The sequence below is a fragment of the Cherax quadricarinatus genome, chromosome 85 (genome assembly GCF_038502225.1).
Source record: "Cherax quadricarinatus isolate ZL_2023a chromosome 85, ASM3850222v1, whole genome shotgun sequence".
NCBI classification, from domain to species: Eukaryota; Metazoa; Arthropoda; class Malacostraca; order Decapoda; family Parastacidae; genus Cherax; species Cherax quadricarinatus.
This window is the reverse complement of record NC_091376.1, coordinates 19064920-19088683: the sequence shown is the minus strand read 5'-3', so window position 1 is coordinate 19088683 and position 23764 is coordinate 19064920. Positions and strand designations below refer to the sequence as shown.

General features: G+C 45.6%; 1 protein-coding gene across 1 annotated transcript in view; it reads left to right on the top strand.

Moving 5' to 3' along the window:
• LOC128703113 (uncharacterized) overlaps nt 1-23764 on the top strand; it is a 152596-nt gene that overhangs the window by 86934 nt on the left and 41898 nt on the right. The window contains exons 10-12 of the mRNA XM_053797664.2: nt 22602-22861; nt 23021-23185; nt 23343-23565. Of these exons, the coding sequence (XP_053653639.2) occupies nt 22602-22861; nt 23021-23185; nt 23343-23565 (648 nt within the window). The remainder of the gene's footprint in view (nt 1-22601; nt 22862-23020; nt 23186-23342; nt 23566-23764) is intronic.

Sequence of the window (23764 nt, the reverse complement as noted above, 5' to 3'; positions counted from 1 at the left end):
ATATTAAAATCATTTAAGTCAATCAAGGAGCTTAATTTATCAACTAAATCTATGTTGTTTTTAACATTAAAGAAAGCTCTATTTTTGGAAAAAAAATCTAACTTTAATGTTTAAAACAACATAGATTTTGTTGATAAATGAAGCTCATTGACTGACATAAATGATTTTAACATGGTTAGTTTCGATGTTACTTCCTTATTTACAAAAGTTTTGATTGATGATTTGTTAAGTTTCTTATCTGAAAAACTTGTTGATTACGATTTACCATTGCTAGTTCCTGCTATCATTAAACTTATTAAATTTTGCATTGCTGATGCAAAATTTGTATTTAATGTCTCACGAAATCGTAATGACACGATTGCAAACAAAATATACCACGGACGGGATTTGAACCCGCGGTCAGAGAGTCTCAAAACTCCAGACCATTGCGTTAGCCACTGGACCAACTAGCCACAATAAGATTCGTCCAACTAGGTATATTTCTACACCATAGGAAGGTTAGCACAGGCACCACTGTGACCACAAATGCAAGTTTTTACAGACGAATCTCCATCTAGCGTGGCCGTGACGAACTCTAGCTCATTAGGTAAGACACATATGCAACAGTTAGGTATCTTTATTTTGAAACGTTTCGCCTACACAGTAGGCTTCTTCAGTCTAGTACAGAAAAGTTGATAGAAGCAGAAGATACTTGAAGACGATGTAATCAGTCCATCACCCTTAAAGTTTTGAGGTGGTCAGTCCCTCAGTCTGGAGAAGAGCATTGTTCCATAGAATGAAACAATATGGAGATGAAGTGACAGGATGGAGCCTTATATAGCGCCAAGAGGTGAGACGTAGGTCACTAGAAGAGGTAAGAACTCAGATGTTGGGAGGTCAGGTCCCTCTCAAATCCAGCCGTTCTCACTAGTAGAGGTTGTAGAAGTTGATTGTAGGTCTGTACCAAGATACCCTTGTGTTGCAGTGTCTGACAGATTGAACATTAAAAAGGTATAAAATACCGACAGGTTGTTAGGTACAGACCTACAATCAACTTCTACAACCTCTACTAGTGAGAACGGCTGGATTTGAGAGGGACCTGACCTCCCAACATCTGAGTTCTTACCTCTCCTAGTGACCTACGTCTCACCTGTTGGGGCTATATAAGTGCTCCATCCTGTCACTTCATCTCCATATTGTTTCATTCTATGGAACAATGCTCTTCTCCAGACTGAGGGACTGACCACCTCAAAACTTTAAGGGTGATGGACTGATTACATCGTCTTCAAGTATCTTCTGCTTCTATCAACTTTTCTGTACTCGACTGAAGAAGCCTACTGTGTAGGCGAAACGTTTCAAAATAAAGATACCTAACTGTTGCATATGTGTCTTACCTAACAACCTGTCGGTATTTTATACCTTTTTAATGTTCAACTCTAGCTCAAGTCCCCTCACTGCCGTCAACATGACTCACGCCCGTGGTATGGTTTGTTTGCAATCGTGTCATTACGATTTCGTGAGTCAGGTTGACGGCAGTGAGGGGACATGAGCTAGAGTTCATCACGGCCACACTAGCTGGAGATTCGTCTGTAAAAACTTGCATTTGTGGTCACAGTGGTACCTATGCTAACCTTCCTATGGTGTAGAAATATACCTAGTTGGACGAATCTTATTGTGGCTAGCTGGTCCAGTGGCTAATGCAACGGTCTGGAGTTTTAAGACTCTCTGACCGCGGGTTCAAATCCCGCCCGTGCCATGGTTTGTATTTAATGATAAGTTTTATACATAGATGTTTGGTATGGCAATGGGAAATCTTCTTTCACCTGTTTTTAGTAACCTATACATGGAATGGTTCAGATATGTTGATGATATTTTGTGTTTTATGCCTAAGAATATAGATATAAAACATTTCCTTGTTAAATTAAATAGCTTAGCTCATTGTATAAACTTTACTGTTGACTTTGAAGAAAATAACTCATTGCCTTTTCTTAATTCTTGGGTAGAGTACTAAATGTGTTTCAAAGAGTCGGGTGTCGTAACGCTTAAGGTGTTACTTTGTTGTGGGATGTGATGGTGAGGTGTAGTCTTGACCTCTTATATGCCCTCCCTTGATGTATCGTTTTTATAGTTCCTTGATAATGTGAGAGATCACGAAAGCGATTGGTATTTCACTGTTCTTTCACAGTGGTTGTTATGCATATATATATATATATATATATATATATATATATATATATATATATATATATATATATATATATATATATATATATATATATATATATATATATATATGTGTGTGTGTTGTGTGTGTGTGTGTGTGTGTGTTGTGTACTCACCTAATTGTGGTTGCAGGGGTCGAAACTCAGCTCCTGGCCCCGCCTCTTCACTGAACGCTACTAGGTCCTCTCCCTCTCTGCTTCCTGAGCTTTGTCATACCTCTTCTTAAAACTATGTATGGTTCCTGCCTCCACTACTTCACTTGCTAGGCTATTCCACTTCCTGACGACTCTATGACTGAAGAAATACTTCCTAAGGTCCCTGTGACTAGTCTGAGTCTTAAGCTTCCAGTTGTGACCCCTTGTTTCTGTGTCCCCTCTCTGGACCATCCTATCTCTGTCCACCTTGTCTACTCCCCGCAGTATCTCGTATATCGTTATCATGTCTTCCCTGTCCCTTCTGTCCTCCAGTGTCGTCAGTCCGATTTCCCTCAACCTTTCCTTGTACGACATTCCCCTGAGCTCTGGGACTAGCCTTGTTGTAAACCTTTGTACTTTCTCTAACTTCTTGACGTGCTTGACCAGGTGTGGGTTCCAGACTGGTGCTGCATACTCCAGTATGGGCCTAACATACACAGTGTACAGTGTCTTGAACGATTCCTTATTCAGGTATCGGAACGCTATTCTCAGGTTTTCCAGGCGCCCGTATGCTGCTGCAGTTATTTGGTTGATGTGCGCCTTTGGGGACGTGCTCGGTGTTATGGTCACCCCGAGATCTTTCTCCCTGAGTGAGGTCTGTAGTCCTTGTCCACCTAGCCTATACTCTTCTTTGCCCCTCTCCAATCTTCATGACTTTGAATTTGGCAGGGATGAATTCGAGAAGCCAGTTTCTGGACCAAATGTCCAGCCTGTCCAGGTCTCTTTGCAGTCTTGCCTCATCCTCATTCGATTTAATTCTTCTCATCAACTTCACATCATCTGCGACTAGAAACACTTCAGAGTCTATTCCTTCCATCATGTCGTTTGCATATATCAAAAATAGCACTGGTCCTAGAACTGACCCCTGTGGGACCCCGCTCGTCACAGGCTCCCACTGTGATACTTCTTCATGTACCATGACTCGTTGTTGCCTCCCTGTCAGGTATTCCCTGATCCATTGCATTGCCCTACCTGTTATATCCGCCTGATCCAACAGCTCATGCACTAATCTCTTGTGAGGAACTGTGTCAAAGGCCTTTCTGCAGTCTAGGAAAACGCAATCAACCTACCCCCCTCTCTCGTGTCTTACTTTTGTTACCTTGTCATAAAACTCCAGGAGGTTTGTGACACAGGATTTGCCTTCCATGAGCCCATGCTGGTTTTCATTTATAATCTTGTTCCATTCCAGGTGTTCGACCACTCTCCTCCTGATAATCTTCTCCATGACTTTGCACACAATACATGTCAGAGACACAGGTCTGTAGTTTAGAGCCTCGTTTCTGTTTCCTTTCTTAAAAATGGGGACTACGTTTGCTGTCTTCCATTTATCAGGTAGTTGTCCAGCTTCAAGGGATGTGTTGAAGATTGTGGTTAGGGGCACACACAGCATCTCTGCTCCTTCTCTAAGGACCCATGAGGAGATGTCCGGTCCCATCGCCTTTGAGGTATCAAGGTCACTTAGCAGCTTCTGCACCTCCCCATCTGCCCCTTCTATCTTTCCTCATGATCTGGTATCCTGGTGGGAAGATTGCATCTGTTATTGTCTCCATGAGTTTTGTTTCTGTAACTGCTATGATGTCTATGGACTTCTCATTGATTCTTTCTTGCCATTCTCATGTTTATTCGTTAATCGATCCGCATTTGAGTACCAAACGTAACTGTGGTGTGGGGGGTGGGAACAGAGGGATCGGTGTGTGATGGCTGGTTTGGATTGTTCAGTTGCCTTGGGGGCGTCATGGCTGGAGTCATTCTGCAGGTGTTTCTGGGGGGTTTGCTTGTCCTTCCACTTGTTCCTGGGTTATTCTGCTCTACTTTTTCATTTCCTCCCAATCCTCCTTTCGTTTTTGCACTCTCTCTTTCAGTATCATCGTTTCCTCCTGTGTTCTGTCTCGATTGAGGTACACACTCATGAACTCCTGTTTGCCTCTCAGCCATGCTTTCTCCTGCAGGATCATGGTTCGGGTTGATTCTGCCTTGAAAATTACTTTGAGAGGCCGATTCCTTTTCTTTGTGAACCACCTGATTCTCTGAAAATTTGCCACCTGGGTTATGTATCCCTCGCCTATCACTTTCATGATACCTTCAATCCCTTTTTTCTCCTGCTTTCTTTCATCATAAGTTTCCCCTTTAGGTTTGTCTAGCCCATAGACAAAAACTGATCTCTTCCTTTCCACCTCCCACTGTGACTCCCATTGCATCCTCTGAGGTGTTTTAGTTACTTCCTGTGGAGTGTTCCTTCAGTCCCTTCCCTAGCTATGGCCCCTATGCTCATTGGTTTGTCTTTTCTGCTCACCTGTTTCTGGCCCCCACAAGTGTCTGGTAAGGTCACTGCACATGTCCTAGTTCCTTCAATGTCTTCCAACCTCTAATTCTGTTCTTGGGTGCTCCCTGTCTTTGTTTTGGCCCCATGTGGGATTGACAGGACCTCTGCATACAGTTTAGCTTCCATGCTCCCTTCAGACCTGTTGTCTGTGTCTTATATAGTCATTGCTGATGCTACTTCTGTAATATCTATGTCTCTATACTGTTTCATATGTCTCAGCTCCTCTTCTAATCTATGTATCTTGGTTTCTGCTGCTGTGGCATGTTGCTTCCACCTTCTGCATTCTGCTGCTAACCTCTCCTCCATCTTCCTTGCAAGCTCATCTAGCCTCCTTCCCCAGTTTTCCTCCCTTTTTTCGAGCTCTGCCTCCCAGTCCTCCCTCCCAGATTTGTCCTTCGGGCCCCTTGTTCTCATCCTAGTTCTAGGTTCCCCCATTGCTCCACAGAAGGAAGGGGGAGAGATGGTTAGGGGGAGGGGAATAGATGGTTAGGGGGAGTGGGGATGGATTGTTATGGGGGAGGGGGAGGATGGTTATTGGACTGGGAGAGGTAGTTGGGGAATGGGTTAGATGGTTTTGGGGAGGGGTAGGTGGCTAGGGGGAGGGGGAGAGGTGGTTAGGGGAGGGGAAGAGGTGGTTAGGGGAAGGGGGAGTATGTGTTTATGTCTAGTGTATATGTGCTTGTGTATGTGTGCTTGTGTATGTATGTGCATGTGTCAGAGAGAGAGGGATGGGATTAAGGGGGGAGGGGGGAGGGGTAGAGAAGGATGAGTGACTCTTAGAAGCAGGGGAGGTGTGTGTGCGTGTCGGATTAGAAAGGATGGGAGAGGAAAGAAGGCTGAGGGTAAAGTGGCCGCTTGATAACGGGGTCCTTACATGTGTGTGTGTGTGTGTGTGTGTGTGTGTGTGTGTGTGTGTGTGTGTGTGTGTGTGTGTGTGTGTGTGTGTGTGTGTGTGTGTGTGTGTGTGTGTGTGTGTGTGTGTGTGTGTGTGTGTGTGTGTGTGTGTGTGTGTGTGTGTGTGTGTATGTACTCACCTAGTTGTACTCACCTAGTTGAGGTTGCAGGGGTCGAGTCCAAGCTCCTGGCCCCGCCTCTTCGCTGGTCGCCACTAGGTCACTCTCCCTGAACCATGAGCTTTATCGTACCTGTGCTTAAAGCTATGTATGGATCCTGCCTCCACTACATCTCTTCCCAAACTATTCCACTTCCTGACTACTCTGTGGCTGAAGAAATACTAATATCCATGTGATTCATCTGTGTCTTCAGCTTCCAACTGTGTCCCCTTGTTGCTGTGTCCAGTCTCTGGAACATCCTGTCTTTGTCCACCTTGTCAATTCCTCTCAGTATTTTGTAAGTCGTTATCCTGTCCCCCCTATCTCACCTGTCCTCCATTGTCATCAGGTTGATTTCCCTTAACCTCTCCTCGTAGGACATACCTCTTAGCTCTGGGACTAGTCTTGTGGCAAACCTTTGCACTTTCTCTAGTTTCTTTACATGCTTGGCTAGGTGTGGGTTCCAAACTGGTGCCGCATACTCCAATATGGGCCTAACGTACACGGTGTACAGGGCTCTGAACGACTCCTTATTAAGATGTCGGAATGCTGTTCTGAGGTTTGCCAGGCACCCATATGCTAGCAGTTATTTGGTTGTTGTGCGCTTCAGGAGATGTGCCTGGTGTTATACACACCCCAAGATCTTTTTCCTTGAGTGAGGTTTGTAGTCTCTGGCCCCCTAGACTGTACTCCATCTGCGGTCTTCTTTGCCCTACCTCAATCTTCATGACTTTGCACTTGGTGGGATTGAACTCCAGGAGCCAATTGCTGGACCAGGTCTCCAGACTGTCCAGATCCCTTTGTAGTTCTGCCTGGTCTTCGATCGAATGAATTCTTCTCATCAACTTCACATCATCTGCAAACAGGGACACCTCAGAGTTTATTCTTTCTGTCATGTCGTTCACAAATACCAGAAACAGCACTGGTCCTAGGACTGACCCCTGTGGGACCCCGCTGGTCACAGGTGCCCACTCTGACACCTCGCCATGCACCATTACTCGCTGCTGTCTTCCTGACAAATATTCCCTGATCCATTGTAGTGCCTTCCCTGTTATCCCTGCTTGGTCCTCCACTTTTTGCACTTATCTCTTGTGTGGTACTGTGTCAAACGCCTTCTTGCAGTCCAAGAAAATGCAATCCACCCACCCCTCTCTCTCTTGTCTTACTGCTGTCACCTTGTCATAGAACTCCAGTAGGGTTGTGACTCAGGATTTCCCATCCCTGAAACCATGTTCATTGCTGTTGATTAGATCATTCCTTTCTAGGTGTTCCACCACTCTTCTCCTGACAATCTTCTCCATGACTTTGCATACTATACATGTCAGTGACACTGGTCTGTAGTTTAGTGCTTCATGTCTGTCTCCTTTTTTAAAGATTGGGACTACATTTGCTGTCTTCCATGCCTCAGGCAATCTCCCTGTTTCAATAGATGTATTGAATATTGTTGTTAGGGGTACACATAGCGCCTCTGCTCCCTCTCTCAGGACCCATGGAGAGATGTTATCTGGCCCCATTGCCTTTGAGGTATCTAGCTCGCTCACAAGCCTCTTCACTTCTTCCTCGGTTGTGTGTACCGTGTCCAGCACCTGGTGATGTGCCACACCTCTCCGTCCCTCTGGAGCCCCTTTTGTCTCCTCTGTGAACACTTCTTTGAATCTCTTGTTGAGTTCCTCACATACTTCACGGTCATTTCTTGTTGTCTCTCCTCCTTCTTTCCTTAGCCTGATTACCTGGTCCTTGACTGTTGTTTTCCTCCTGATGTGGCTGTATAACAGCTTCAGGTCAGATTTGGCTTTCGCTGCTATGTCATTTTCATATTGTCATTGGGCCCCCCTTCTTATCTGTGCATATTCGTTTCTGGCTCTACGACTGCTCTCCTTATTCTCCTGGGTCCTTTGCCTTCTATATTTCTTCCATACCCTAGCACACTTGGTTTTTGCCTCCTTGCACCTTTGGGTGAACCATGGGATCATCATAGCTTTTTCATTATTCCTGTTTCCCTTGGGTACAAACCTCTCCTCAGCCTCCTTGCACATTGTTGCTACATATTCCATCATCTCATTAACTGGCTTCCCTGCCAGTTCTCTGTCCCAATGAACCTCGCTCAGGAAGTTCCTCATTCCCGTGTAGTCCCCTTTCCTGTAGCATGGTTTCATTTGTCCTGGCCTTCATGCTTCCCCCTCCACTTGTAGCTCTACTTTGTATTCGAAGCTCAAAACCATATGATCGCTGGCCCCAAGGGGTCTTTCATATGTGATGTCCTCAATATCTGCACTGCTCAAGGTGAATACTAAGTCCAGTCTTGCTGGCTCATCCTCTCCTCTCTCTCTTGTAGTGTCCCTTACATGTTTGCATGCATGAGCTCTTCTGGCCACTGCAGCCAGTGTGTCTATTGCTCTCGTCATACTCATGCCCTGGTCTCCTGCTGTTCTGTGGTGGGTTATACATCACTGCAATTACCACCTTGGGACCTCCAGAGTGAAGTCTTCCCACTATGTAATCACTTCTCCGCTGTCCCCTCTCTCCAGCTCATCAAAATTCCATTGGTGTTTGATCAGCAGTGCCACTCCTCCACCCCCCCTGTTCCTTCTGTCTTTCCTCAGGATCTGGTATCCCGTTGGAAAGATGGCATCTGTTATCATACCTGTAAGCTTGGTTTCTGTGAGCACTATGATGTCCGGTGATGTCTCTTTGACTATTTCATGCCACTCCTTCCACTTGTTTGTTATTCCATCAGCATTTGTGTACCATACCTTCAGTTTCCTTTCCAATACTGTGGTTTGTGGGGCCTGTGGGGGTTGGAGACCTGGTAGCATACTGGGGGATTCTATGATTGGGGGTTGGGTGGAAGCTGTGGGTATGGATTGTAGTGTGTTGGGATGGTGTGATAGGTTGTGGGGTTCTGAGGATAGTTGTGTGTGTGCTTGCCCTTGCTTCTCTGTTCTGCTCTGACTGACCTCTGCTGGTTCCATCCTTGTTTCCTTTCCTTTCTTCTTTCGCTTTTTTGTCCTCTCCCTCAGCTGCTGTCTCTCTGTTTGTGTTCTGTCTCTGTCTAGGAACACCTTCTTGTACTCTTCCGAGTTTTTCAACCGTGGTTTCTCTTGGAGGAACCTGTTCCTCACTGTTTCTGTCCTGAGAATCAGCTTGATCTGTCGGTTTCTCCCCTTCACGTACCCCTCTATTCTCTGAAAATTTACAATCTCGTCCATGTCTTCTTCCCCTATTTCCATGATGATTTTCCCAATCTCTTTTCTTTCTTCCTGCCGTCTTTCAGTGTGTGTCTTTTCCTCTCTCTCCCGAAGCCCATGGATAAACACTGATTTTGCCCTTTCCTCCTCCCATTGCCTCTCCCTCTGTGACTCTGGTTCCTGTCTGTATATGGTGATTTTCTCCCTTGATTTTTCCAGTGGCTCTTGGTAGCATGGTTGTGCCTCAGCAATCGACTTATCTCCCTCTCTATCTGCACCCATCTGCTCTTTCCTTTTACTCCCTGACCCTTCTTTGCAGGCTGATATGACCTTAGCATAATTCATATCTCCTTCCTTCCTGTTCATCCTCTCAGCTTCATATTCTGTGTCTTCTCTGGTCACTGCCCCTGAGACTTGCTTCAGCCTGTTTACCTCAAATTCTAGGACCCTTACCCTGTCTACTGCAGTTTCGACTTGTGCCTCCCATTTCTTCGTCTCCTTCTCCAACCTCTTTTCCCATTTCGCAGAGAGCTCTTTCTCCATTTTTTAGAAAGCTCTCCTAATTTTCTCTCCCATTCTTGCCCATCCTTTCCACTGCTCCTCCATCCATTCCTTGCTACCAACACCATTGTCATCTGATCCCTTATTCCTACGAGTCCCAACCATTTTCTTTTTATAGTAAAGGAAAGAGAGTGAAAGAGAGTGAAAGAGAGAGAGAGAGAGAGAGAGAGAGAGAGAGAGAGAGAGAGAGAGAGAGAGAGAGAGAGAGAGAGAGAGAGAGAGAGAGAGAGAGAGAGAGGGGAAAGGTGGAAGGAGAGAGAGGGGGAGAGTGAAAAGGAAAAGGGGGAGAGAGTGAGAGAAAGAGAGAAGGAGAGAAGGGAAAGATTGGAGGAGAGAAGGGAGAGAGTGAGAAGGGAAAAGAGAGAGAGAGAGAGAGAGAGAGAGAGAGAGAGAGAGAGAGAGAGAGAGAGAGAGAGAGAGAGAGAAAGAGAGAGAGTGAGAGAGAGAGAGAGAGAGAGAGAGAGGTAGAGAGAGAGGAACAGAGAAAAATAGGAAGAGAGAGAGGAAGAAGAGAGGAAAAGAGAGGAAGAGAGAGAGAGAGAGAGAGGAAGAGAGAGAGGAAAAAAGAGGAAGAGAGAGAAAGGGAGAGAGAGGAAAAGAGAAAGAGAGAGAGAGAGTAATAGAGAGAGAGGAAGGGAGAGAAAGAGGAAGAGAGAGAGAGGAAGAGACAGAAAGCCTTCACTGGACACATCCTTAATCTGCAACAAGAACACATTCCTCACCGGCAATATGTGACAAAGCCTACAGATCAGCCTTGGTTTGGCTTTCGTTGTAGAGAGGCTGCTACTGCTAAGTACAAAGCATGGCGAAGGTATAAGAGACATCCTACCACCTATAACAGGAACTTGCACATGCAAGCCTGTAGGCATATGGGTGATGTTCAAAAGTGGGCCATTGCTAAATGGGAGGTGGACACTAAAAGAAAGTTAGCTTCAGGTAGGGTAGGCTCCAAAACCTGGTGGTCCCTGGTCAAGGACAGACAAGGTTATCTGCCTGATGAACTTATTCCACCTCTAAATCGACAGGATGGGACCACCTCTACTAGTAGTCAAGAGAAGGCAGACCTCTTTGCTGAACACTTTGCTACCAAAATGCAAGTTCCTGATCCAGCAAGGGACCCTCCTTGGCTAGCTGCAAGAACTGTGTCAAAACTGTCAGTGGTGACAATAAGGCAGGAGGAGGTGCATTTCCTTCTTAAATCACTTGACCAGGAAAAGGCTGTGGGCCCAGACAAGTTGAGCCCAAGATTGTTGAGAAGATGTGCAGACCAGCTAGCAGCACCTCTAACTCGCATCTTTCAGCACTGCCTAGTACAGTGCAAATGGCCCTCTCCATGGAAAGAGGCAAATGTAGTCCCTGTTCACAAAAAGAAGAGCAGAGCAGAAATCAGCAACTACAGACCAGTGTCACTCCTGTCAATCACTGGTAAGATCCTTGAGACAATAATCTCAAGACAAATGACAGATTTTTTTGACTACCACTCACTACTTTGTGATCGTCAATATGGCTACAGGAAAGGTTACTCTGCTGCTGATCTGTTGTTAAACCTCTCCACTAAGTGGCACCAGTCACTGGATGAATCCAAAGTCAGCTGTGTGGTAGCACTGGACATTGCTGGCGCTTTCGACCGGGTGTGGCACCAGGGCCTCTTAGCAAAACTTAATGCACTGGGAATTGCAGGCTCTACGCTATGTCTCCTCAGTGATTACCTTCATGGTAGATCTCTAAGTGTAGTCCTCAATGGAACGGAATCAGCAAGGCATCCTATTGGGGCAAGCGTTCCACAAGGAAGTGTGCTGGGTCCACTGTTATGGAATGTCTACTTCAACGACCTTCTTCATCTCATCCCAGAATCACATGCATATGCAGACGACTGTACACTGACATTCACTTATCCAAGAGAAGAAATGCCAGCTGCTCTAAGCTACATCAATCACCAGCTGAGAGCTATATCAGCTTGGGGAAATAGATGGCAAGTAACATTTGCACCTGAGAAAACGCAAATGATGATCGTCTCTAGGCACCATGATGGTAATGCTGGTGCAGTAGTAAGGATGAATGGGACGATGTTGGCACCTGGAGAAGAAGTTGATATCCTTGGGGTGAAATTTGACTCCAAACTAACCATGAAGAACCATGTTGTAAATCTTGCAAACAAGGCAGCCAGGAAGCTTACAGCACTTCGCCGTATCTCGCATCTGCTTGACAGTAGGGGTTGCAAGATCCTGTACGAGGCACAAGTACGCTCACACCTTGAGTATGCTCCACTTTCTTGGTTTGCCTGCCCCCCCTCTCATCTGCGACTGCTTGACAGAGTAGAGAACAGAGCAAGACGTCTCATCTCTCGCCTGGACCCATCCTGGATAGATCTGTCATTTCAGCAGAGCCTTCAACATAGGAGGGATGTGGGTGGCCTTACTGTTATGTACAAGGCCAATATTGTCAAAATACCACACTTGGATCCACTTCGAGGACAGCGTGAAACAAGCTTTTATGCCACAAGACGGGCAGAAAGCAGCAACTTCACTCTGGCTGTACCCTTCTCCAGAACATCACTCCATCTGAGATCATACATACCCAGGATGACTCGAGTATGGAACACATTCGTACAGCATAATGATGTCAACGAGATAACGTCAGTTGATCAAATGAAAATGCTGGCCCACAGATGGCTCCAACTTCATCCTGTTCCCTACTTGTATGTCTCATAACAATAAAAATGCTTTCAAATGAGCTGATGTAGGTAACAGCTCTTAGCTTGCCAATAAAGTTAGGAATCCTTAACCTGTAAATAGCTGTCAATAAAGCTAGGGATCCTTAACCTTGTCAAACCCTGTGTAAAAAAAAAAAAAAAAAAAAAAAAAAAAAAAAAAAAAAAAAAAAAAAAAAAAAAAGAGTAAGAGAAAGAGAGAGAGAGAAAGAGAGAGAGAGAAGAATAGAGAGAGAGAGAGAAGAATAGAAAGAGAGAGAGAGGAAGAGAGGAAAAGAGACAAAGAGACAGAGAGAGAAGGAAAGGTTAGAGGGTCAATTCACATAAAGGTGTAAAATCCTGTATATGTGTATGTGAAAGTGTATATGTGTATGTGTGTGTGTGTGTGTGTGTGTGTGTGTGTGTGTGTGTGTGTGTGTGTGTGTGTGTGTGTGTGCATGCTACAGCTATTCAAGTGCCTAACAGCAGATCCTGTTCTCATCTAGTGTATGTGTGTATGCGTGCGTTTATGTAAGCAGTCCTTATTTCCCTCGTATGTACTACATATGTTTCGCATATGTACCCTATCTCTTGGTTCCCACTGTACTGTCTTGTATGCCTAAAATTACATAAATTTGCATAAAGGTGTGAAATCCTGTATATGTACTCACCTAGTTGTACTCACCTAGTTGAGGTTGCATAGGTCGAGTCCGAGCTCCTGGCCCCGCCTCTTCACTGATCGCTACTAGGTCACTCTCCCTGAGCCGTGAGCTTTATCATACCTCTGCTTAAAGCTATGTATGGATCCTGCCACCACTGTGTGTGTATGTGCATATGTGCGTATGTGTGTGTGTGTGTGTGTGTGTGTGTGTACTCACCTAATTGTGGTTGCAGGGGTCGAGACTCAGCTCCTGGCCCTGCCTCTTCACTGATAGCTACTAGGTCCTCTCTCTGCTTCCTGAGCTTTATCATACCTCTTCTTAAAACTACGTATGGTTCCTGCCTCCACTACTTCACTTGCTAGGCTATTCCACTTCCTGACGACTCGACTGAAGAAATACTTCGTAACGTCCCTGTGACTCATCTGAGTCTTCAGTTTCCAGTTGTGACCCCTTGTTCCTGTGTCCCCTCTCTGGAACATCCTATCTCTGTCCACCTTGTCTATTCCCTGCAGTATCTTGTATGTCGTTATCATGTCTCCCCTGGCCCTTCTGTCCTCCAGTGCCGTCAGTCCGATTTCCCTCAACCTTTCATAGTACGACATTCCCCTGAGCTCTGGGACTAGCCTTGTTGCAAACCTTTGTACTTTCTATAACTTCTTGACGTGCTTGACCAGGTGTGGGTTCCAGACTGGTGCCGCATACTCCAGTATGGGCCTAACATACACAGTGTACAGTGTTTGAACGATTCCTTATTCAGGTATCGGAACGCTACTCTCAAGTTTGCCAGGCGCCCGTATGCTGCAGCAGTTATTTGGTTGATGTGTGCCTCCGGTGACGTGCTCGGTGTTATGGTCACCCCGAGGTCTTTCTCCCTGAGTGAGGTCTGTAGTCTTTGTCCACCTAGCCTATACTCTGTCTGCGGTCTTCTTTGCTCCTCCCCAATCTTCATGACTTTGCATTTGGCAGGATTGAATTCGAGAAGCCAGTTGCTGGACCACATGTCCAGCCTGTCCAGGTCTCTTTGCAGTCCTGCCTCATCCTCGTCCGATTTAATTCTTCTCATCAACTTCACATCATCTGCGAATAGGGACACTTCAGAGTCTATTCCTTCCATCATGTCGTTCACATATATCAAAAATAGCACTGGTCCTAGAACTGATCCCTGTGGGACCCCGCTCATTACAGGCGCCCACTGTGATACCTCTTCACGTACCATGACTCGTTGTTGCCTCCCTGTCAGGTATTCCCTGATCCATTGCAGTGCCCTCCCTGTTACATGCGCCTGATCCTCCAGCTTCTGCCCTAATCTCTTGTGGGGAACTGTCTCAAAGGCCTTCCTGCAGTCTAGGAAAATGCAATCTACCCACCCCTCTCTCTCGTGTCTTACTTTTGTTACCTTGTCCTAAAACTCCAGGAGGTTTGCGATACAATATTTGCCTTCCATGAACCCATGCTGGTTTTCATTTATAATCTTGTTCCATTCCAGGTGTTCGACCACTCTCCTCCTGATAATCTTCTCCATGACTTTGCACACAATACATGTCAGAGACACAGGTCTGTAGTTAACCCTTCGTTTCTGTTTCCTTTCTTAAATATGGGGTGTACATTTGCTGTCTTCCATTTCTCAGGTAGTTGGCCAGTTTCAAGGGATGTGTTGAAGATTGTGGTTAAAGGCACACACAGCATCTCTGTTCCTTCTCTACGGACCCATGGGGAGATGTCCGGTCCCATCGCCTTTGAGGTATCAAGGTCACTTAGGAGCTTCTTCACCTCTTCCTCGGTTGTTTGTATGTCACCCAACACTTGTTGGTACATTCCCTCTTTATGTTCCCTTCTGTGCTGTCTTCCCACAGCCCTTCCTGTCTCTACTGTAAAAACTTCCTTAAATCTCCTGTTCAGCTCCTCACATACCTCCTGATCATTTCTTGCGAGTTCTCCACCTTCTGTCCTTAATCTGATCACCTGGTCTTTGACTGTTGTCTTCGTCCTGATGTGGCTATACAACAGTTTCGGGTCAGTCTTGATTCTGATGCTGTTGCTGGGCCTCCCTCCTTACCTGTGCGTACTCGTTCCTGGCTCTGCGACTGATCTCCCTATTTTCGTGTGTTCTCTGCCTTCTGTACTTTTTCCATTCTCTATTGCACTTTGTTTTTGCCTCCTTACACAGTCAGGTAAACCAGGGGCTCGTTCTGGTCTTCCCGTTGTTTCTGTTGCCCTTGGGAATAACCCTTTCCACTGCCTCCTTGCATTTTGTTGTTACATATTCCATCATTTCGTTTACTGGCTTTCCTGCCAGTTCTCTGTCCCACTGGACCTCCCGCAGGAAGTTCTTCAACCCTATGTAGTCCCCTCTTTTATAGTCAGGCTTTTCCCATTCTACTCCTGTTACTCTCTCCACTTGCAGCTCTACTATGTATTCAGAGCACAGAACAACGTGGTCGCTAGCTCCTAGAGGACTCTCATACTTGATGACCTCAATGTCTGAGCTGCCCAGGGTGAACACAAGGTCCAATCTTGCTGGTTCATCCTCCCCTCTCACTCTGGTAGTGTCCTTAACATGTTGGTGCATGAGCTTTTCCAGCACCATGTCCAATATCTTGGCTCTCCATGTTTTGGGACCCCCATGTGGCTCCAGGTTTTCCCAGTCAATCTCCCTGTGGTTGAAATCCCCCATAACCAGCAACTTTGCTCTGCTGGAGTGAGCTCTTCTTGCCACCTCAGCAAGTGTGTCCACCATTGCTCTGTTGCTCTCTTCATGTTCCTCTCTTGGCCTCCTGCAGTTCTGTGGTGGATTATACATCATTGCAATGACCACCTTGTGTTCCCCAGACTGAAGTGTACCTACTATGTAGTCTCTTTCTCCCGTTTCATCTATGCCTTCCATTTTCTCCAATTTCCATCTGTTTTTTACGAGCAGAGCAACCCCACCTCCCCCTCTGCCCCTTCTATCTTTCCTCATGATCTGTTATCCTGGTGGGAAGATTGCATCTGTTATTGTCTCCGTGAATTTTGTTTCTGTAACTGCTATGATGTCTGGGGACTTCTCACTGATACTTTCTTGCCATTTCTCATGTTTATTCGTTAATCCATCTGCATTTGAGTACCAAACCTTCAACTTCTGTTCTAATACTGTAACTGTGGTGCGGTGGGTGGGAACAGAGGGATCGGTGTGTGATGGTTGGTTTGGATTGTTCAGTTGCCTTGAGGGTGTCGTGGCTGGAGTCCTTCTGCAGGTGTTTCTGGGGGGTGTGCTTGTCCTTCCATTTGATCCTTGGTAATTCTGCTCTCCTTTTTCATTTCCTCCCATTTCTCCTTTCGTTTTTGAACTCTCTCTTTCATCATCTTTCTTTCGTCCTGTGTTCTGTCTCGATCGAGGTACACACTCATGAACTCCTGCTTGCCTCTCAGCTGTGCTTTCTCCTGCAGGATCATGGTTCAAGTTGATTCTGCCTTGAAAATTACTTTGAGAGGCCGATTCCTTTTCTTTGTGAACCACCCGATTCTCTGAAAATTTGCCACCTGGGTCATGTCCCCCTCGCCTGTCACCTTCATGATACCTTCAATCGCTTTTTTCTCCTCCTGCTTTCTTTCATCATAAGTTTCCCCTTTAGCTTCGTCTAGCCCATAGACAAACACTGATCTTTCCCTTTCCACCTCCCACTGTGACTCCCATTGCATCCTCTGAGGTGTTTTAGTTCCTTCCCGTGGAATGTTCCTTCCTTCAGTCCCTTCCCTAGTTATGGCCCCTATGCTCATTGGTTTGTCCTTCCTGCTCACCTGATCCTGGCCCCCACAGGTATCTGGTAAGGTCCCTGCACATGTCCTAGTTCCTTCAATGTCTTCCAACCTCTCATGTGTGTGTGTGTGTGTGTGTGTGTGTGTGTGTGTGTGTGTGTGTGTGTGTGTGTGTGTGTGTTTGTGTGTGTGTTTGTGTGTGTGTGTGTTTGTGTGTGTTTGTGTGTGTGTGTTTTGTGTGTGTTTATGTGTGTGTATGCGTGTGTTTATGTAAGCAGTCCTTATTTCTCTCGTATGTACTACATATGTACCCAATCTCTTGGTTCCCACTGTACTGTCTTGTGCCTAAAATTACGTTCAATTCTGTATGTTAGGTTTTGCTAGGCTATCTCTCATACTAGGCTACCTGTCATTAACTGCTTAACTCTCCTACACCTCAATAAATTCTATTAAATACCAGTAAATGCTGCTTATTCTAGTTCTGATAGCTCGAGGAGAGTGACCCCCAATTTCCAGCTAGAGACTGGTGCTGACCCCATGCAACTCAAACTAGGTGAATATTACGTGCGGCTGGCAGTGGAGTAATGTTGTCGTCCCTCCTGGGTCCCAGTAGTTGAAAATGCTTGATGCTTCTCGGTAATTTTTCCACTAACTTCCTGTAGGCACTGTAGTCTCTAGCTCCTCTAATTTTTTTTTTCACTCACTGTATTTACTGACACATCTATACATATCTCTTATCTCCCTGGTCTTGAGTCGCACTTATTCTTCAAATACGCCACTGCGTTATTATGACAACACTATTTAGGGCTGACACAACCGTTCACCTTCCTTCCAACAGCCTCCACATAGTTACTCGCTATTTACTATGTTTGCTTTTCTGTGATCACTTATATTTTCTTTTTTTCAGGGCTTAAGTGGTTATATTCACTCTTATGCGTGCACATGCATATATCCCACACTCTATTCCTTATGGTAGAGTCAGAAATTACCACCAAAGCACAAGCTCAAACCGCGTGACTCCTCTACGAGTGTGTGTGTGTGTGTGTGTGTGTGTGTGTGTGTGTGTGTGTGTGTATGTGTACTCACCTATTACTCACCTATTTGTGGTTGCAGGGGTCGAGTCATAGCTCCTGGCCCTGTGTGTGTGTGTGTGTGTAGTGTGTGTGTGTGTGTGTGTACTCACCTAGTTGTACTCACCTAGTTGAGGTTGCAGGGGTCGAGTCCAAGCTCCTGGCCCCGCCTCTTCACTGGTCGCTACTAGGTCACTCTCCCTGAACCATGAGCTTTATCGTACCTCTGCTTAAAGCTATGTATGGATCCTGACTCCACTACATCGCTTCCCAAACTATTCCACTTCCTGACTACTCTGTGGCTGAAGAAATACTTCCTAACATCCCTTTGATTCATCTGTGTCTTCAACTTCCAACTGTGTCCCCTTGTTACTGTGTCCAGTCTCTGGAACATCCTGTCTTTGTCCACCTTGTCAATTCCTCTCAGTATTTTGTAAGTCGTTATCATGTCCCCCCTATCTCTCCTGTCCTCCAGTGTCGTCAGGTTGATTTCCCTTAACCTCGCCTCATAGGACATACCTCTTAGCTCTGGGACTAGTCTTGTTGCAAACCTTTGCACTTTCTCTAGTTTCTTTACATTCTTGGCTAGGTGTGGGTTCCAAACTGCTGCCGCATACTCCAATATGGGCCTAACGTACACGGTGTATAGGGTCCTGAACGATTCCTTATTAAGATGTCGGAATGCTGTTCTGAGGTTTGCCAGGCGCCCATATGCTGCAGCAGTTATTTGGTTGATGTGCGCTTCAGGAGATGTGCCTGGTGTTATACTCACCCCAAGATCTTTTTCCTTGAGTGATGTTTGTAGTCTCTGACCCCCTAGACTGTACTCCATCTGCGGTCTTCTTTGCCCTTCCCCAATCCTCATGACTTTGCACTTGGTGGGATTGAACTCCAGGAGCCAGTTGCTGGACCAGGTCTGCAGCCTGTCCAGATCCCTTTGTATTTCTGCCTGGTCTTCGATCGAATGAACTCTTCTCATCAACTTCACGTCATCTGGAAACAGTGACACCTCGGAGTTTATTCCTTCCGTCATGTCGTTCACAAATACCAGAAACAGCACTGGTCCTAGGACTGACCCCTGTGGGACCCCACTGGTCACAGGTGCCCACTCTGACACCTCGCCTCGTACCATTACTCTCTGCTGTCTTCCTGACAAGTATTCCCTGATCCATTGCAGTGCCTTCCCTCTTATTCCTGCTTGGTCCTCCAGTTTTTGCAATAATCTCTTGTGTGGTACTGTGTCAAACGCCTTCTTGCAGTCTAAGAAAATGCAATCCACCAACCCCTCTCTCTCTTCTCTTACTGCTGTCACCATGTCATAGAACTCCAGTAGGTTTGTGACACAGGATTTCCCGTCTCTGAAACCATGTTGTCTGCTGGTGATGAGATCATTCCTTTCTAGATGTTCCACCATTCTTCCCCTGACAATCTTTTCCATGATTTTGCATGCTATACATGTCAGTGACACTGGTCTGTAGTTTAGTGCTTCATGTCTGTCTCCTTTTTTAAAGATTGGTACCACATTTGCTGTCTTCCATGCCTCAGGCAATCTCCCTGTTTCGATAGATGTATTGAATATTGTTGTTAGGGGTACACATAGCGCCTCTGCTCCCTCTCTCAGGACCCATGGAGAGATGTTATCTGGCCCCATTGCCTTTGAGGTATCTAGCTCACTCAGAAGCCTCTTCACTTCTTCCTCGGTTGTGTGTACTGTGTCCAGCACATGGTGGTGTACCCCACCTCTCCGTCTTTCTGGAACCCCTTCTGTCTCCTCTGTGAACACTTCTTTGAATCTCTTGTTGAGTTCCTCACATACTTCACTGTCATTTCTTGTTGTCTCTCCTCCTTCCTTCCTTAGCCTGATTACCTGGTCTTTGACGGTTGTTTTCTTCCTGATGTGGCTGTATAACAGCTTCGGGTCAGATTTGGCTTTTGCTGCTATGTCGTTTTCATATTGACGTTGGGCCTCCCTTCTTATCTGTGCATATTCGTTTCTGGCTCTACGACTGCTCTCCTTATTCTCCTGGGTCCTTTGCCTTCTATATTTCTTCCATTCCCTAGCACACTTGGTTTTTGCCTCCTTGCATCTTTGAGTGAACCATGGGTTCATCCTGGCTTTTTCATTATTCCTGTTACCCTTGGGTACAAACCTCTCCTCAGCCTCCTTGCACATTGTGACTACATTTTCCATCATCTCATTAACTGGTTTCCCTGCCAGTTCTCTGTCCCACTGAACCTCATTCAGGAAGTTCCTCATTCCTGTGTAGTCCCCTTTCCTGTAGTTTGGTTTCATTCGTCCTGGCCTTCCTGCTTCCCCCTCCACTTGTAGCTCTACTGTGTATTCGAAGCTCAAAACCACATGATCGCTGGCCCCAAGGGGTCTTTCATATGTGATGTCCTCAATATCTGCACTACTCAAGGTGAATACTAAGTCCAGTCTTGCTGGTTCATCCTCTCCTCTCTCTCTTGTAGTGTCCCTTACGTGTTGGTACATGAAGTTTTCCAGTACCACCTCCATCATCTTAGCCCTCCATGTATCTTGGCCCCCATGTGGCTCCAAGTTCTCCCCTTCGATCTCCTTGTGGTTAAAGTCGCCCATGATCAGGAGCTTTGCCCTACATGTATGAGCTCTTCTGGCCACTGCAGCCAGTGTGTCAACCATCGCTCTATTGCTCTCGTCATACTCTTGCCTTGGCCTCCTGCTGTTCTGTGGTGGGTTATACATCACTGCAATTATCACCTTGGGACCTCCAGAGTGAAGCGTTCCCTCTATACAATCACTTTCTTCTCCGCTGTCTCCTCTCTCCAGCTCATCAAAATTCCATCGGTGTTTGATCAGTAATGCCACTCCTCCCCCCCCCTGTTCCTTCTGTCTTTCCTCAGGATCTGGTATCCCGTTGGGAAGATGGCATCTGTTATCATACCTGTAAGTTTGGTTTCTGTGATTGCTATGATGTCTGGTGATGCCTCTTTGACTCTTTCGTGCCACTCCTCCCACTTGTTTGTTATTCCATCAGCGTTTGTGTACCATACCTTCAGTTTCCTTTCCAACACTGTGGTTTGGGGAGCCTGTGGGGGTGGGAGACCTGGTAGTATACTGTGGGATTCTGTGGTTGGGGGTTGGGTGGAAGCTGTGGGTATGGATTGTATTGTGTGTGTGTGTGTGTGTGTGTGTGTGTGTGTGTGTGTGTGTGTGTATTCGCCTAGTGCAGGTGTGTGTGTGTATGTGTGTATATGTGTGTGTTTGTGTGTATGGGGGAGGTCTGAGTGGGAGATACTGCTAATGCATACCAGCAATTCTGAGTTATAAAAAGCAGAAATTGCTACTAGGGTCTAAGGCTGCTATGAGTGTCTACCCTTGTGTGTGTGGGGGGGGGGAGAGATGGTTGGGGGGTAGGGTTGTGGTTGAAAGATCCGTTATACCTCTCTGTCGTGTAGGCTCAAATTTAGTCCCAGCTGTCTTTCCTAGTAATGCTACTCTCTCCACTTATTGCCCTTTCTGGATTTAAGTATCAATTACTGCTGGTTATTATCATATTCCTTGTTCACATTGAGAGAGGACTTCCTAGCTTCCTAAGTATTCATACTGCTAAAAACTATCGGTAGTAATACTATGCTACCCCTCGCTAGTCTGCTGTCCTCACACTCTCGTCAACACTATCATCACTTTATCTATGCTATTTCTACTCTAATTCTGGTAATAGCTTGCAGGAGTGAGTGACCAGTATCTAACAGTGATGCAAGATCAGAATCCAGAGCCTGCAACATGCAACCACAATAGATGAGTAATACTTGCGCTGGCTGCGGTGCGGTGACAAGTTGCCAGATGCTGATGATGTAGTCGTCGTACATAGGCCTTAAATCACTATTTTGGAGATCCTTTACCCGTGATGTTTATGACCATATATGCTCATACATCCCGCGTTCCTCATGCGATTTCACTTTTCACTTATGATAGTATACACTTCACATTATATACACTTCACTTTTTATGTATAATGGCACACAACTTGTTGTGACGTCACTGCCTCAGCATGCCTACTACTGCCACCTTCCCTTGCTGTATATTTTATTTTTCCTTTCTCCTTTTGCTTATTAACTTTTTCACTCTCACTGTATGGTGCCCCACATTTCACTTGTTAACCAAACGTTGGTAATACTTCAACACCCGCTTCCACAATCACTTTGATCTTTGTATGTTTGAATCTGTGTGGCAACAGTGCCTATTAGACCCACAACGGTTTGGCACTTGGAAATATTAATGATTTCAGGCTTCCTCTCAGCTCTTTTTTTTTAACTAATAACTTTAGTTATCACTCATAGGATTGTTCACTGATGTTGTCACTACCACTGATTATTGCTAGCAGTTACTGCACTCCTTAAAAACACTAAGGTTCTCAGAGCTTTTTCACCCACGTCTGCACCCACTGTGTGTGTGTGTGTGTGTGTGTGTGTGTGTGTGTGTGTGTGTGTGTGTGTGTGTGTGTGTGTGTATTTATACATAATGCAACACAATAGAAGTGTGTTTGTGTGTGATTGCGCATATGTGCCTGCATGCGTCTGTATGTGTACATACGTTCCGAGGAGTACTTAGATAGCAACCGATACTTAATATGAAAATAATTAAATATTTTCATTTTAAAAATATTGCCTGTAACATAGACGATATTTACATGCCAATACTTTTATTTTATACATATTTAGGCAACACATGAAATCACAATACAATTGTAAACAAAACTGGGAACCTGTGGAACTTGAAAGCATAGGTTCCCTGTGCATTCAAATCCAGTGTGTTAACCACTGGGCCAGCTGAATGTCATAAAATTCATGGCATGTGAGTTTTAGGGTCCGCCATTAGTTCAAGGCCCACCCATTCCCTGATTTACAAATTTTGATCATTGTATCACCACTTAATCAGTCATGACTCACAGAACCGGTTCTCCTGCAGGTTGCATATCCCTTCCTTTACGAGGTTCCCTTCATCACCCTCGCTACGCCAGGGATGGACCCTCGTCACAGCGCCGTCTTAGGAAATGTCTTAAACCCGGCCTACGTCTCTAATCCCTTGTATGACTTCCCAAAACCCATGAGTATGTGGCATCGCTTATGCAACACCCTGATTCTCATAGGAATGGTGTTGTACTGGCGGAACTGGGCCATTGTGCCACTTATACAGAAAGAGGTGAGCATGTGACCACAGTCAGAATTCTATCTTAGTGCAGCTAGTGTACCTGAAAATTATACTGTTGGGAAAGTGATAGCTCTGAAATGAATTATTTGGGAATACTTCTATCGCAAGCCTCAGACATGTGTTGAGTAAAATGCTGTTGATATTCTCCAGATTTCACCTCAGTTCCCGGAGCTGCCTTCGTTGCTGGACCTGGAGAGGAATATGAGTCTAGCACTGCTTAACACCCACTTCGCTATTGACACACCACTGCCTCTCCTGCCCTCACAGGTGGAGGTGGGCGCCATGCATTGTCGCCCCGGCAACTCCCTGCCACAGGTGAGTTGTCCTGACTACCTGAACCAAATGTTTTGTCACTTCTGTTCTGGTTTTGTTTATCCTGTTGCTTTTTTTTTTTGCCTGTGTTTGTGTTCCATTGTTGAACAAATACTTCACACTAAAGCAAAATAAGTTACAGGACGAGTGTTTCTTACAGGAACTGGAGTCGTGGATCACAGGAGCAGGATCTGCTGGCGTCATCTACTTTAGTTTGGGGTCTTTCACTCGCGGCACCTCAATGCCAACCCAATATCTCGACCTCTTCATCCAGGCTTTCCGTAAGCTGCCGCAGCGAGTCATCTGGAAATACGAAGGAGAGCTGCAAGATATTTCTAACAACGTTATGATCAGCAAGTGGCTTCCTCAACAAGACATTCTCGGTGAGTTTATTTCTGTATCAGCCTGAACTGCAGTCTGGGCTCATTCATATCAATAATAATAATAATAATAATAATCGTTATTTCTACAAGTACATGTACAATGTTAAAAGATCATAGCTGACATCATTGAGAAACTTTATAAAAAGTCCCTTGTTGCTCAGAGCATTTTTGGAAAATTAGGTCAATTTTGTCTTCAGAA